The sequence below is a fragment of the Schistocerca americana genome, chromosome 4, assembly GCF_021461395.2.
Source record: "Schistocerca americana isolate TAMUIC-IGC-003095 chromosome 4, iqSchAmer2.1, whole genome shotgun sequence".
Classification (NCBI taxonomy): domain Eukaryota; kingdom Metazoa; phylum Arthropoda; class Insecta; order Orthoptera; family Acrididae; genus Schistocerca; species Schistocerca americana.
In genome coordinates this window covers 467,215,358-467,231,060 of record NC_060122.1, presented here as the reverse complement: position 1 = coordinate 467,231,060, position 15,703 = coordinate 467,215,358, and the positions used below count along the sequence as shown (strand labels likewise).

The window sequence follows — 15,703 nt, the reverse complement described above, 5'->3', positions numbered from 1 at the left end:
GTAGGTGTAAATGGGAAGAGAAATTTAGTTTTCGGAGAAGATTTTATTTTTTGCAAGAAAATGGAAAAAACAGTTGTTAGTTTACAATCTTTTCTTTGCAAGGGGGATATACCAACAAAAATAACATACTGTGCACGCTCCAAGCTTTTTTTTAAATTTATCTTTCAATGCAGCGATCTTCTCTGAGTAACAAGTGAAAACCGTTACTCAAATTCTCGCAATAAGAGGCAGGTGGTTTCAACGGAGAAGCGAGACCTTTACGCGAATGACAGATGACTCTTTATGTTATATTCTCTGGCACTGCTGGCTTCCTACTAGTTTTGAAGAACATTGAGATATATGCAGCAATTTTTACCCTACACGGTGAATAATAAATAACTCACGCACAACTAACGCGGCAACACTTAGCAGTCTCATTATTACATTTTATCGCCGGCCTAAGTGGCCGTGCGGTTCTAGGCGCTGCAGTCTGGAACCGCGAGACCGCTACGGTCGCAGGTTCGAATCCTGCCTCGGGCATGGATGTGTGTGACGTCCTTAGGTTAGTTAGGTTTAACTAGTTCTAAGTTCTAGGGGACTAATGACCTCAGAAGTTGTGTCTCCTAGTGCTCAGATCCATTTGAACCAATTTTACATTTTATCACTACAAATATCTGCGTCATACATAACAACCTGACACAAAACTTACTATGAGTGTAATTTTTATCAACAACTCACGATAGCATTGATATACAATACAAACAAATTCTTTTCGAGTATTCTGAAAAGTCATAGAATACAAGGGCGAGCTGAAAAGTAATGCCTTCGAATTTTTATGTGAGAATTCTTTAATGCTTTTTAAACAGAACAAACGTTATTAACATTCGACATATTTATTCTTCATGTCTAAGTATTTGGAGCCGTATGTCGCTTGAGGGCTCCGAATTGTAGTGTGGAACATGGCATTGAGTAACGTAACTGTGTCGGTGCACGAGAAACAGCGTGCTGTAATCGAGGTTCGAATTTGAAGAGTTCGTCCACAGATGGAACATCCTCTCATTCAGCATGACGATACCAAACCACACACGAGAGCTGCGACATCTGCAACAAACCGACGCTTTGGGTTGACTGTCATCGGCCATCCTCCATACAATCCCAACCTGGCACCATCTGATTTTCATCTTTTTCCAAAATTTAAAGAACACACCTTCGATGACTTCACTACGATAACGATGAATCGGTGCAGGTAGAGGCGAAGTTGTGGCTCCGTCATTCTAAAGTGACGGTATCAGCAAACTGATCTCTTGTTGGAAGATGTATGTTCGTCACCAGGATGACTACGTTGAGAAATAAATATGGAGACATGAAAAATAAAGATGTAAAATATTAATAACGTTTGTTTTATTTAAAATGCTTGAAGAGTTTTCACATAAAAAATTCGGAGGCATTTCTTTTCAGTGTGCCCTAGTCTCAATTATCAGGAAGAACAGAATTGTTTGTGCGAGACGACATAGCGCAGCAGTCGTTGGAATTAGTAATACGGCTGAACTTTTTTACTGTGCACATTTATGTTTCGTCTATGTATAACAAAGTTAACTAACGCCACAGATCAAATATAAAAATAATTTCACCCAATACAATTAAAGTAGCTAAATGCTTCATTTATATGTGACGACAGCCATTTTTGTCAAATTTTGCAAGGTTTTACAACTTCGACCTTAAACAAGTGGGAAGTTACTCTCTGTCATAAAAGACTGACATCTTACACGTAAAATGAGAAGGAGGTCATGGTATGATGATAGCTGCATAAGTTCAAAAAATTTTACATAGTGATATCTTCCACGGATGCCGAGAACGAAGTCATGGTATGATGGTTGCTGCATTAGTTGTAAGGCTTTTACATCTTGTAGGGCTCATACTAAATTGTTTGTGAAATTACAATTGTTAGTAGCGTGCTGGAATAAAGTTAAACGCATTTGCTGAAATCGAGATTTACTGCAATTGGAAAAGACGTCATAACCAAGATTATACCCGTTGAAGTACACGGCTGTGAAAGTGATCACAATAAGCGAACATGGATCTGCAAAAATGATTTGAGTAGTTGCGAAGTTATATATGACATATATATATATATGACATATAGAACATATATATGACATATATCTATGTCATATGTACTCATTTTAGGACCAGTATTGTATCGTATGGAACTGGGGACCTAGAAACGACGGAGAGGCTTCGTCCCCGCCATAGCCCTCAGTAGTTCACAACCACAACAGGCTACAGCAGTCCACTCACCCCCCCCCCCCCCCCCCCCCCCACACCGAACCCAGGGTTATTGTGCGGTTCGACCCTCAGTGGAAGCCCCCCGGGAACGTCTCACACCAGACGAGTGTAACCTCAATGTTTGCGTGGTAGAGTAATTATGGTATACGCGTAAGTGGAGAAAGTGTCTGCGCAGCAATCGCCGACGTAGTGTAACTGAGGCGGAATAAGGGGAACCAGCCTGCATTCGCCGAGGCAGATGGAAAACCGCCTTAAAAACCATCCACAGAGTGGCCGGCAGACCGGACCTCGAGACTAATCCGCCGGGCGGATTCGAGCCGATCGCAGGTTCGAATCCTACCTCGGGCCTGGATGTGTGTGATGTCCTTATGTTTGTTAGGTTTAAGTAGTTCTAAGTCTAGGGGATTGATGACATCACATGTTAAGCCCCACAGTGCTTAGAGCCATTTGAACCATTTTTGATTCGTGCCGAGGACCGGTACGCCTTCCCGCCCGGGAAGCAGTGCGTTACACCGCACGGCTAACCGGGCGGGCCAGGGCCAGCATACTTTTCAATCACGTAGTTATCTTTTGGACTGTGAGTGGGGAAAGAAATGCTTCGCTTTCGGCTGGCGTGCCTTTTGTAGCGACAGAGAGCCATCGGTTAACTCACTTCGTCAACCGCGCTCACAGTGTGTGTGGCCCAGACTTGGCGTCAGTCTGAACGCATCACACCATCGAGCTTGTATGCCGGCGAACGTCACCACGGCGGGCAAAGATGTCATGTCAGCCTCGCCACCCCTTGGATGTAAGGTAGGTACAGGTTGGAAGTTGGACAGGGAGAAGGAACGTTTTTCTGGAAGTCGGGGACGGAGGTTCGAGCCACACGGTCGGAGATAGACAAAGAAGGTATCTGACGACCATCTGTGGCTATTTTGCAGCACTCTGCTGACTTTGAGCAGAGTTAAGCGTTCACATTCCGCAGTAGCGCGATCCGGAATCTTAGCAGTTACCTTCTCATACGTTTTTGATGTACAGCCGAGGTTCCTGATGTAGCTCCAATTTGAATTTGGATTCGTAAATCTTGCAACAGCGAGCTGCACAAATAAAGATATGTTGGCGCTGTTGCCTCCATGCAGTTTTCCTTCCATAGTATTCCTCCCACAGTGTTAGTCTTATCTATTTTGTATACCCAATAAGAGGTTCACTTGATTTTATTTCACTGCTAATTTCTGTCTAGTATTTGCGTCTTTTACGAAGAAATAATATCCTGCGAAAGGCAGGTTACTTATTAATTTTATTTCAGTTAAAAGCAAAAAAATTACAATTTGACTCATCTCGTTCAACTTTGGAGTAAATAAATATTTCGTTCAAAACAGACCTGACTTCGATTACAAGATCCTTAACAGCTTTCCTGGTTGGGTAGTCTAAAGATAGTCTGTTGTGCTTTGCGATGCTGGTGCTCTTTTGCGTGCAGTGTCCACATGAATGAGATGGCATCGTTGTTGCACTAACTGCAACACAAGCAGTTTGATCACTCGCGCTATACCACCTATTCCGAGACTTCAATTTAATAACTCCCTTCAACTTCTTCGAGTTTGTTCCGTAATTGTTCCACTAAAATCATGGTACTTAAATAGAGGATACAATGCTCCCTTGCGAATCAGAGATGACAGACTTCGAATCCCGCCTCGGTTAAGGTTCTGTATTCTTAAATGGGGCATTACGTACTGTGCCTATCCTGAAGTAATGACATAAGAGAAATTATTATTGTTGTGCATATGGTAACTAGAGATTTCTTAGAGACTATATATTATAATGATAGTCTCTAATATATAGTCTCTAATAGACTATATGTTAGAGACTATGCACAATCATTGTGCTAACAGGTCGGCTGATAGCACTTTGGAACCCACGAATGATTTCTTGCGACGTTTTATAACCACCCCCCATAACCCTCGACAATCGCTGTCCATCAGTACATGAGATCTGCTTGGTCTTGGTGACGTATTTGTGAAGAGGAAAGGCAAATGAACAACCACAGCTAAACCAACACTTGGACAGCTTTAGAAGGGTTGAAATATCCCTGATGAATTTGTTACTCAGGTGACTAGTCCACGTTCGCAGTCCTTGAGCTCTCCTGTGCTGTTACTGCTCCTCTCGCGACGTCTATCAGTCAGTTCAGAATTACCTAGGTGTGTCCGGATCCTTTTGATCAGACAGTGTGTGGTAGCAGCGCCACGAGACCACAGACAGAGCACGCCCCGCACGCGCAGGTGTGCGCCAGCCTGGCGGCGCAGAACGGGAGCTAGGCGCGGCCCGCGCGCTGGCCGCCCCAGGGTTTCCGGCGCCGCTAACGGCGGCGCTTCCTGCCGCAGAAACCGAGAGTTGCGCTGCTCTTGCTCACAGCACGCCACGCGGCCGCGTCTCGGCTGCCAGCGCCCACTGATCCGAGTTTCCGTACGCCGCACACGTCGTAGTTTTGTCACCCTACAGGGGCCTTCACTATGACGACTACAGTGAACAAGCCACGACGTGGTGACGCACTTCAAATCACAGCTTAACATCTTGTCAGTAGCCACTCAACAGCTGGCGGACAATAATCCCACATCCATACCTAAGTTTGCCCTTTACTGATGGTTTATATCCCCCCCCCCCTCCCTTCCGTGAACTAAGCATACGCCTCAAGATAGTATATTGTCTCGAAAAGCGGAGGTCACCGGTGCGGGTCCCTCCTCATGCACTGGTGAAGATATCAAGATTTGAAATATACAGTTAATAATAATAATGATGGTGATAATAATACGGGATTCAACAGGGTGGTTATTAGTCCCTTTACCTTAATAATCAACTAACGATTAATGTACAGTCACTCGGGCAATACTGTGACGATAGAAGATAAAATGACAAAAACATAACGATGAACTATGAGTCTTGTTAAAAGAAGATACAGTAAACGCAAAGGTGAAGGTTGAATAGGGGAAGGAAGTGGGTGACAAAGGTTCTCCTTCCGCCCCCCTCCCCCCTCCCAATACGAATTGGGGAGAAATGTGTGCCCCATGACTCTCTCTTTCTGCCTCCTCCGTACCGATACCAGGAGAGGATACACAAAACGAAAAGAGGCAGTCTGTGTATTGTAGGTGATATGGACGAATAACATGTAGCATGTAGACAAGCATAGGTTTCAAATTAAAGGAAGTAAGATTTGGACTTCATGCCCGGGGGCACAGGTGGAACTGTATAGTAATTCCGTGAGTAAGAAGAAAACACTTAAGACCGCAGCCCCTCCGCCCCCTCCCCCTTCCATCATCGTTTTCTGGAGCAAAAGAAAATACCAAAAGCAGGAGATTTCCCCTTCTCATCTGCACAAGCATGTTAGCTAATGCATATAGTGTGTCCACAGAGAAATTAAAGAGGTAAAAACGACTGTATATGTGTGTGTGTGTGTGTGGGAGAGAGAGAGAGCGCAGTGATTATGCGCAAGGAAGTCGTATGGCAAGTCGGCCAGCAAACGCCTTGGGGTAGATTCAGCCACCTAATTGGAAACGTTTCCCTTCCTCGCGCACATTGATACCTTCCCTTCGCAAATTGCTGGTGACTGACGAAAGCGTATGGCGCTCTTGTGTCGCGTCTGTGTTACTGCCGACTGTGTGAAGGAAGGGCAGATAGTCTCGTCTGCTCCAATACGACCAAGGAGCTCCCGAGCTTATCCTTTCCTTCCGATGCACGGACACCATCAACAGCGTCGGATGTCCTCATTCCACGATACTGCCGAGAGGTCTGGAATTTAACCGAGGATACTGGCGCAATGTCTGATGAGCACAGCACCTATACACCACCTATCCTCTCCTCACCAGCCACATACGGGCAATGATAATTATTCCCTCCGCCAAGATTCGAATCTGCTACCTCCGAGTCGATTAAAAGCTTATTCATTCACGTAACTCTCTGTAATACCACTAAAACCAATCCAGTCGAATCCCAAGATGACTGGTTCAGTGAGATCACGCACAGTTCTTCCCCCGTATTACTAAAATACGTCAATCCTTCATCTAGAATGACCTCAACATTTACGGGACACTTGTTCATAACACCGCGTATTATTTTAAAACATGGGCTCATTCTTTCATGAAAGCACTTTTATGTGTAGTTCGAAACAGTGCTCATCGTAGACAGAATGCGGTCCCTGCATGGCTATCCTGGTAAAAAGTCCGTCGGCGAACGACGCAACGGAAGATCAGCAATGAGTGACGTCAGGCAGATTGTACTCTTACGTCTTGTGTACGCGCCTCTTTTTAATTGTTCGGTTTCTCCTCTTCCGTAGTGCACCAACTTTCGTTCGCTTTGTGCCAGACACTGAGAAAGGGCCGAATGCAACTCTCTCTCTCTCTCTCTCTCTCTCTCTCTCTCTCTCTCTCTCTCTCTCTCTCTCTTCTACCTGCTTATTTATTTATTTATTTATGTCTCTCGCAGGAAAACAGGAAAATATACATCAACTACAATTGTCAGCAGTGTGTTGGGTATGGAGCGCTTGTAGAGGACTGACAGTATACATCTTATTAGGAACATTCATCGGCTCTGTCAGCTGTTATAAATTACCGTCGCTGATACAACCTGGGACTAAAAGCAAAATAATATTACACTTGAATCCACAAAGTGGCACTGCAGGCTGAGTGAAGCATGTTATGATTATGGTTAATCCGAAACTCCGCTGCGCTTAAGTACTGTAGATCGCAATAAGGTACTACCGTTTATTGTTTCATTCTCACCTTATCCTCTTACTCCTTTCCCTTACCAGAAGTAATCCATGCTCAGTTAGCCACGGATCCGCCAAGGAAACATGTTTCAATACAAAATCAAACATAAAAACAGGCAGGTGGAAAGAAAATTAAGTTGTGTCGTTTGCAGCATGTGGGGAATAACATACATGGCACACCCATGACAACGACAATCTAACGATACAAAACCGAGATTACATCTATTCTACGTGAATAACATTACGAATTAGTCAAAAGATTTTCAACCTATTTTAGATTCTTCAGTTCCAGTGCACTCAATAAAATACTATCTTGCAATCACTTAATGCAAATACAACATCGTCACTGATGGAGCTCATTTTATTGACTAGTAACAAAGTATTTACGTCGACGACGGCAGAAGTGCATATGTTTTTTTTCCGGTATTCCTGATGTAGCCGACCAACAGACAGCGAAAGAACTCTATCACCATTTCCGATACAATCGAAATGTAGCTTATGTTCAGAGCTACAAAAAAATAAAAAACGAAGAAAATAAACTATCGTGCCGAAAATAAATTGAATAGTATACGCAAAAAAATAAAATACGCAATAGAGTGAGAACGTTTGACAAGGAAATGAAGGCAAAATCAAATCTGCTCGTGCCCAAGTCATCAGCGTTGCGTTTCAGATGAATGTACGCAATAAAAGTTTTCCTTCAGTTTTTAGGAGTTAACCATATTTCTTGAACACGAGGACGTACTCGTAATTTGGTGCTCATAACCGAGTTTTTTTATCACCTACCTATAACAGTATGCTCTCGTATAACTACTGTAGAAAATTAATTCTAAGCTGTTGCCAACATTCGTAATAGTGTGTCAGTATTACCTTATTTCTTTTCAACAGAGGTTATACTATAGAAATCAAACTGAAAAATCATACTTTTTTATTTATCGTTGTACACCTAGCCGGATATTCCTTAATATTCCTCATTTATACTAAACTGGTGTCTTTCAGTCACTTTTCACGGTGTTTCTTTAACATTTATTTATCCCATTGTAGCCTGTCACTTTAAACTTAAACTCAGCTGTACTCATCCTTATACAGATTCTTACATAAATTATGCAATACTACCACCTACACGATACTACCTCTATCACCATCACTATTTCTACTATTATTAATAATAATTAGAAAAAGTAATTACTTCTAACATGGGAACCTCCCAATCGCACCCCCCTCAGATTTAGTTATAAGTTGGCACAGTGGACAGGCCTTGAAAAACTGAACACAGATCAATCGAGAAAACAGGAAGAAGTTGTGTGGAACTATGGAAAAAATGAGTAAATTATACAAACTGAGTAGTCCATGTGGAAGATAAGCAATATCAAGCACAATGTCAGTTCAGGTGCGCCGTGGTCCCGTGGTTAGCGTGAACAACTGCGGAACGAGAGGTCCTTGGTTCAAGTCTTGCCTCGGGTGAAAATTTTACTTTATTTATTTTCGCAAAGTTATGATCTGTCAGTTCGTTCATTGACGTCTCTGTTCACTGTAATAAGTTTAGTGTCTGCGTTTTGCGACCGCACCGCAAAACCGTGCGATTAGTAGACGAAAGTACGTTCCTCTCCAATGGGAACCGAAAACATTTGATCGTAAGGTCATAGGTCAACCGATTCCTCCACAGGAAAACACGTCTGATATATTCTATACGACACTGGTGACGGCATGTGCGTCACATGACAGGAATATGTTGTCGACCCACCTAACTTGTACACTTGGCGAATGGGTAAAAAGATTCTTCTACCTTGCCCGATCTAGGTTTTCTTGTGGATGTGGTAAATGGAAATGAGCGTTTGGCGTCATTGGCCGGGAGGCCCCTCGCGGGGCAGGTCCGGCCGCCATATCGCAGGTCTTATTACATTCGGCGCCACATTGGGCGACCTGCACGCCGGATGGGGATGAAATGATGATGAACACAACACAACACCCAGTCCCTGAGCGGAGAAAATCTCCGACCCAGCCGGGAATCGAACCCGGGCCCAGAGGACGGCAATCCGTCACCCTGACCACTCAGCTACTGGGGCGGACTGTGGATGTGGTAATAACTCCCAAAAAAGTGATGAAAACATAAGAGTTTGTCACATAAACTGCAACAAATGAATGCAACAGTTTCACGGTCTCACAGTTTTCCCTGTGCTCTGTCAAAACATATGTTTTTAACGTTTTCCAAGTTTTTCCGTGTGTAGACCGTCAAATCCCGCATGTGTCCAAGCAAATCTGAACATGTCCTGGAATTTTCGAGAGCGAAGTTGATTGTGTGAGTGCCTGAACTTTGATAATTGACACACGTCAATTGCTAGAAAATAAAAAAGTTAGAATTGTTACTCAAGGGGAGACTCGAACCAAGGTCTTCTCGTCCCGCAGTTGCATACGCAAACCACGAGACCACGACGCTCCTCTGATTATATTGTCCTTGATGTGGCTTATGTTACACATCGACTACTCAGTTTGTATATTTTGCTTATTTTTTTCATAGTTCGACAAAACTTCTTCCTGTTTTCTCGATTGATCTGTGTTCAGTTTCTCAAGGCCTATCCACTGTGCCAACTTATAACTAAATCTGAGGGGGGTGCGATGGGGAGGTTCCCTTGTAAGGTTTTCTGTTTCCTTGAACAGTAGGGGTCCATAAAAAAATCAAGATTCGGTGTCAAGAAAGAGAGACTCGTTTTACCACCAAAAAATGATTCGCCCTGTTTACAGATAAAGGACTTACTGAAGTTTTAAGTGCAGTATAGAGAAGTTCACTGAGACATCGGCATGCGTTCGTATACGGCAACAGAGTTTGGAAACTCCTTGGGAGTTGGCAATAATCTTTTTCCGTGAGACGACTTTGGAGGAATGTTGAGTGAGAATCTAGTAGTAGGAACTATGGAGGGGGGGGGGGGGGGGGGACTTTGCCCTAGTGAACGGCGGAGAGCTCGCCAGCTGCGTCGCCCGTGGGCCGAATCGCCAGCGGAGCGCCATCGGCCGCAAGTGGTGCGGAACCCGCCCAAACTCCATTACGTTGCTAATTGCGTGTGGAGAGACGTGCAGGAGAGGGATAAAAAAATGTCTCCGTCGCCGTCTGCGATATTGCGTTAGCCGCTGAGGACAGACAAACAGAATTACCAGTCGCGAGCAAACTTAATAAACGGGGCGCAGGGGTTAATTGTATTGCTCTTAAAAGCCCCCGGGAGGAGCCGTGGGCGCCCGAGCTTTTACCTACCTTTTAATTGTTGCACGCCACCGCTTTGGTAGGGGCCACGCCGCGAGTTCTCCCCTGCAACAAGCCAATCACAGAGGGCGTTAGAGCGCCACCGGCCAATGGCAGGCCGGGCAAGGGACACACACACAGACAGAGTATCCGGCGAGCGAAGAAAACACGTAGAGGGTGGAAGCGACCCACGAGACTCTTAAAGCCTGCTAACAAATTCATCGGTGATGACTCCTCGAATGGATGTCTTCCGTATCGCCTACTTCCCCATCACTCGGAGGAAAAACTGTTTTACTTTACGCACACAACCACTACGAAACTGTTCTCCAGAACGCTCCTTCCTTGCTATTTCCTCTGTTTCAAAGTCACAGGTGTCAAAGTCAAAAACCCAGCCACGAAAGAAAATACATAGCCATTTCGGATCAAAGAACCTCCATATACAAAACGTTACTTAATGATTAAAATGAAAAAAAAAAAAACACACACTTTTAATACTTAACGATGCAGGGCCGTTATTAATGTATAGAGTGCTCGAATGCATAGAGAAAAATCTGGGATATTTCAGTTAACGACAGGCTGGTCGTCTGGTTTTGTGAGATTCCAACGTCTACATCCATGAGATTATTTCAGATCTCTATGCTCAGTGCATGGCCGGGGAAAATCCATAATGCTACGAGTCGTTTCCTTTCTTGTTACATTTATCTAGTTACAGAGTGGATGGGAATAAGACATTCTGTAAGCTTCGCTTTTATACATCTATATTGGCCTTAGGTGAAGTACACAATCGAGGTTGCAGTGTAGTTTCACAGACAATATGGATATTTAAAATTACACTGTAATCTTTTGAGAAAGTCCGTTGCCGTTCTTCTGACAATTCTCATTAAGCCGTGGCGGCTCGTTTCACCTCCCCCTATCGATAGCTTCTAACTGGCGTCTCAATAGGTGGCAGTGTAATCACTCTGCCGTCAGTCGTAAATGCTGGTTGACCAAACCAACCAGTAAGAAAGCTAGCAGCTGCCTCTTAATAGCTTCGATGTCTTCCTTTAATCCGACCCTACAGAGGTCGGAAATACTCTAGCAGTATTCGAGAATGGACACGCTCTCGTTTATGGAAACGCTAAGTTTTTCTAGAATTCCCCTAATCAACTGAAGTCAACAATTCGCCTTCCCTACAACCGATGTAAGCTGCTCGTTCTATTTCATGTCCCTTTGCAAAGTTACTTCTAGATATTTAGTAGATGTAACTGTGTCGGCAGCACAGCGCTACAACTATATTCGAACAGTACAGGATTGTTTTGCCTGCTCATCTGCAGTACCTTATTTAGAGCAAGCTATTAGTCACACGGAATAGATATTAACTCATCTTGCATCCTCCTACAGTTACTCAACGACGCGACTGCCATATCGCTGCTCAATCTATCTGTCAGGTAGTTTATGTATATAAAGAACAAGAGCAGTGCTATCAAACTTCGCTGGAACGCTCCTCACTATACCCTTGTCTCTGATGAACACACACTGTCCAAGACAACGTAGTGGTTTCTGCGGTTAAATGTTTTCACAAGACTCTCACAGCCAGAGAGCCTATTCCATATGATTGAACCTTCGTTAACAGTTTGCAGTAGGGCTCTATGTCAAACGTTTTCTGGAAATCTAGGAATCTCCCTGTTTCCCTTCATCCATGATTCTTAGGACATCGTACGAGAAAACTACGTCCATGCATTTTCATCGCCACGTAAGTCAACATATTTTCAAATGGCTAGCTACGTTTAATCTGTGACCTGTTTTTCCGTTTAGAATCGAAAGGACATTACAGTACTTTGTCACAAGTGCCGGGTTCCTGCTAAGACATTCTTTTTATCACACCTGAAAAAAGTAGGTTTGTTTCACAACGCTACTACCGCAACAGCGAGGCCCTTGCAGGTACTGAAGATGCAGGCTGCGGAAGTGAAGTAACAGGAAGCCAACAACGATAACACGACTTCTCGGTCGTCTGGCGTGTGGCGACACATCTCCGCTAACGAACACACTCTGCCCAGCGAGTGGCAAGACTCTACGCAACGTTTCCGCTACGTGGCCGTCACAACTGCCGACAAGTGTGTCCTACAATCACATTTGCAGTTCCATCACAAGGGAACACCTCCGACAGACTAATGCAATGCCGGCTGCGAGTTTCACACTGTCGACAAATTGATATGTCTAAGGAAAACATCGTCCGAGTTAAGATACGACCAAAGCGTCAGACTGCTAGCGGAGCTAAACGAAATAAGTCAACATCATGATGGTGATGAAGCAGCCAATCGAGGTAAGTTCGCAGCTACATTCCTGATAACCATAGCGTGCGTCATAATTCAGAATTAAACTGCAAATTTGTAGACGGTGTGTGAGCGTCGTTGTTCGTCGTGGTTCAAGCTACGATGCTGAAGAGTAACTGTGGGGCTACATACATACATTACCCAACATTAAATATTGTTAATGGAAGTGACAGGAGAGCTATTTGGAATGTTCGAAAATACACTCCTGGAAATTGAAATAAGAACACCGTGAATTCATTGTCCCAGGAAGGGGAAACTTTATTGACACATTCCTGGGGTCAGATACATCACATGATCACACTGACAGAACCACAGGCACATAGACACAGGCAACAGAGCATGCACAATGTCGGCACTAGTACAGTGTATATCCACCTTTCGCAGCAATGCAGGCTGCTATTCTCCCATGGAGACGATCGTAGAGATGCTGGATGTAGTCCTGTGGAACGGCTTGCCATGCCATTTCCACCTGGCGCCTCAGTTGGACCAGCGTTCGTGCTGGACGTGCAGACCGCGTGAGACGACGCTTCATCCAGTCCCAAACATGCTCAATGGGGGACAGATCCGGAGATGTTGCTGGCCAGGGTAGTTGACTTACACCTTCTAGAGCACGTTGGGTGGCACGGGACACATGCGGACGTGCATTGTCCTGTTGGAACAGCTAGGTCCCTTGCCGGTCTAGGAATGGTAGAACGATGGGTTCGATGACGGTATGGATGTACCGTGCACTATTCAGTGTCCCCTCGACGATCACCAGTGGTGTACGGCCAGTGTAGGAGATCGCTCCCCACACCATGATGCCGGATGTTGGCCCTGTGTGCCTCGGTCGTATGCAGTCCTGATTGTGGCGCTCACCTGCACGGCGCCAAACACGCATACGACCATCATTGGCACCAAGGCAGAAGCGACTCTCATCGCTGAAGACGACACGTCTCCATTCGTCCCTCCATTCACGCCTGTCGCGACACCACTGGAGGCGGGCTGCACGATGTTGGGGCGTGAGCGGAAGACGGCCTAACGGTGTGCGGGACCGTAGCCCAGCTTCATGGAGACGGTTGCGAATGGTCCTCGCCGATACCCCAGGAGCAACAGTGTCCCTAATTTGCTGGGAAGTGGCGGTGCGGTCCCCTACGGCACTGCGTAGGATCCTACGGTCTTGGCGTGTATCCGTGCGTCGCTGCGGTCCGGTCCCAGGTCGACGGGCACGTGCACCTTCCGCCGACCACTAGCGACAACATCGATGTACTGTGGAGACCTCACGCCCCACGTGTTGAGCAATTCGGCGGTACGTCCACCCGGCCTCCCGCATGCCCACTATACGCTCTCGCTCAAAGTCCGTCAACTGCACATACGGTTCACGTCCACGCTGTCGCGGCATGCTACCAGTGTTAAAGACTGCGATGGAGCTCCGTATGCCACGGCAAACTGGCTGACACTGACGGCGGCGGTGCACAAATGCTGCGCAGCTAGCGCCATTCGACGGCCAACACCGCGGTTCCTGGTGTGTCCGCTGTGCCGTGCGTGTGATCATTGCTTGTACAGCCCTCTCGCAGTGTCCGGAGCAAGTATGGTGGGTCTGACACACCGGTGTCAATGTGTTCTTTTTTCCATTTCCAGGAGTGTATAAGAGAAACATGTTTTATAAGAATTTGACAGCGTGGGCGGAAACAAAAATCTGGATCGTTGAAGAAGTAACGTTACGGGCGACGTTACGAAAAGGGTAAAATAATGTGTCCTGAAAGATGACGTCAGTGTTGCTTGTAGGGAGGTAGAGGTAATAAATAAGGCCAACTAAGACGGACACTGAAGTGTGAAGAAATTAACGATAGGCTATTTTGAAATGATTTTGTAAGAGCAGGAGTAAGAATAAGCGTATCGGGTTTGAGTGGTGTTCCTCCTAAACATTAGTCCAGTATTTTAGCAGTTGCGTCACGTATCTCAGAACTCGGGAAGTCAAATCTGTGGTGTGAGAGGGAGAAGATAAGACCAAAGAGGAAGCAGAAGCGTGTCAGTCGGGGTTGTTTTCCCCCTGGAAAGAGTGGCTGGTAATTGTGTGGGGCGACTGCGCTCCCTGCTGCGCGGTGCCAGTTGTGACAGCAACCCCCCAGCGAGCCACTGCCGTAAACAGCGAGGGAGTCCCGCACAACAGGTTGCTCCCCAGGCAGTCGCCCTAATGATCTCCGGGGCGCGTAGCGGACAGGCCGACTAAACGTCCAGATACCGCCACCACTACAGACTTAGCCCCTAATCTCGAAGCCGGCCGCGGTGGCCGTGCGGTTCTAGGCGCTGCAGTCCGGAACCGCGGGACTGCTACGGTCGCAGGTTCGAATCCTGCCTCGGGCATGGATGTGTGTGATGTCCTTAGGTTAGTTGGGTTTAAGTAGTTCTAAGTTCTAGGGGACTGATGACATAGATGTTAAGTCCCATAGTGCTCAGAGCCATTTGAACCTAATCTCGAAGTAAGAGAGCAACAGTATTTAACGGAAACGGTATTATGTTAAGCGATTTTGGGGGGGGGGGGGGGTCGTCTCGAGCATCTGTTTGTACCATCTTCTGATGTGCTGCGGAGGGTACTTTGTGTGCTATTGTTACTTTCCCGGTTTCCTGCTCCAGTCACGAATGTTATGCGGGAAGAACGATTGTTGGTAGCTCTAATTCTCCAATTTTACATTCATGGCATTTTTTCAATATACATATTGATCCACTCTTCTAGGAATGTATGCTCTCAGATTTCAACAGTAAACCATGTACTGGTGCGTCAGACCCTTCTTGTAGCGTGTAAAACTGTAGTTGGATTAGCACCGCCGGGACGCTTTCGCGTTTACCAAACAAACCTGAGACAAAAGGCGCGGCTCTTCTTTGGGTCTGCTTAATTTCCTATATCATTTATACCCTTTATTTCTTGTGTCATTTCTGTCTGGTAAGGATCCCAGTCTGACGAGCAATGCTCACGTAATCGGTAGAAAGTGCTACTTGCTACCTCTAAGAATCCTTCCAATTGATGTGTTCGCCATCTGCCGGTCCTTCGATTAGTTTTATGTATGTGGTCGTTCGACTTTAAATCTTTCCGTACGGATACTCCTGGGTGTTTAACGGTTGTGACTACACAGTTGCAGAACAATAAAAGAAAGCAATCATAAATAACTGGTCTTTTCGCCT

General features: G+C 45.6%; 1 protein-coding gene across 2 annotated transcripts in view; it reads right to left on the bottom strand.

Moving 5' to 3' along the window:
- Nucleotides 1-15,703, bottom strand: part of LOC124613864 (ETS-like protein pointed) — an 816,307-nt gene that overhangs the window by 446,097 nt on the left and 354,507 nt on the right. Inside the window, exon 4 of one of the 2 annotated variants that reach the window (XM_047142590.1) lies at nt 10,245-10,298. The exons of the other annotated variant lie outside the window; for it this stretch is intronic. Within the exon in view, the coding sequence (XP_046998546.1) occupies nt 10,245-10,298 (54 nt within the window). The remainder of the gene's footprint in view (nt 1-10,244; nt 10,299-15,703) is intronic. 2 annotated transcript variants of the gene reach the window in all.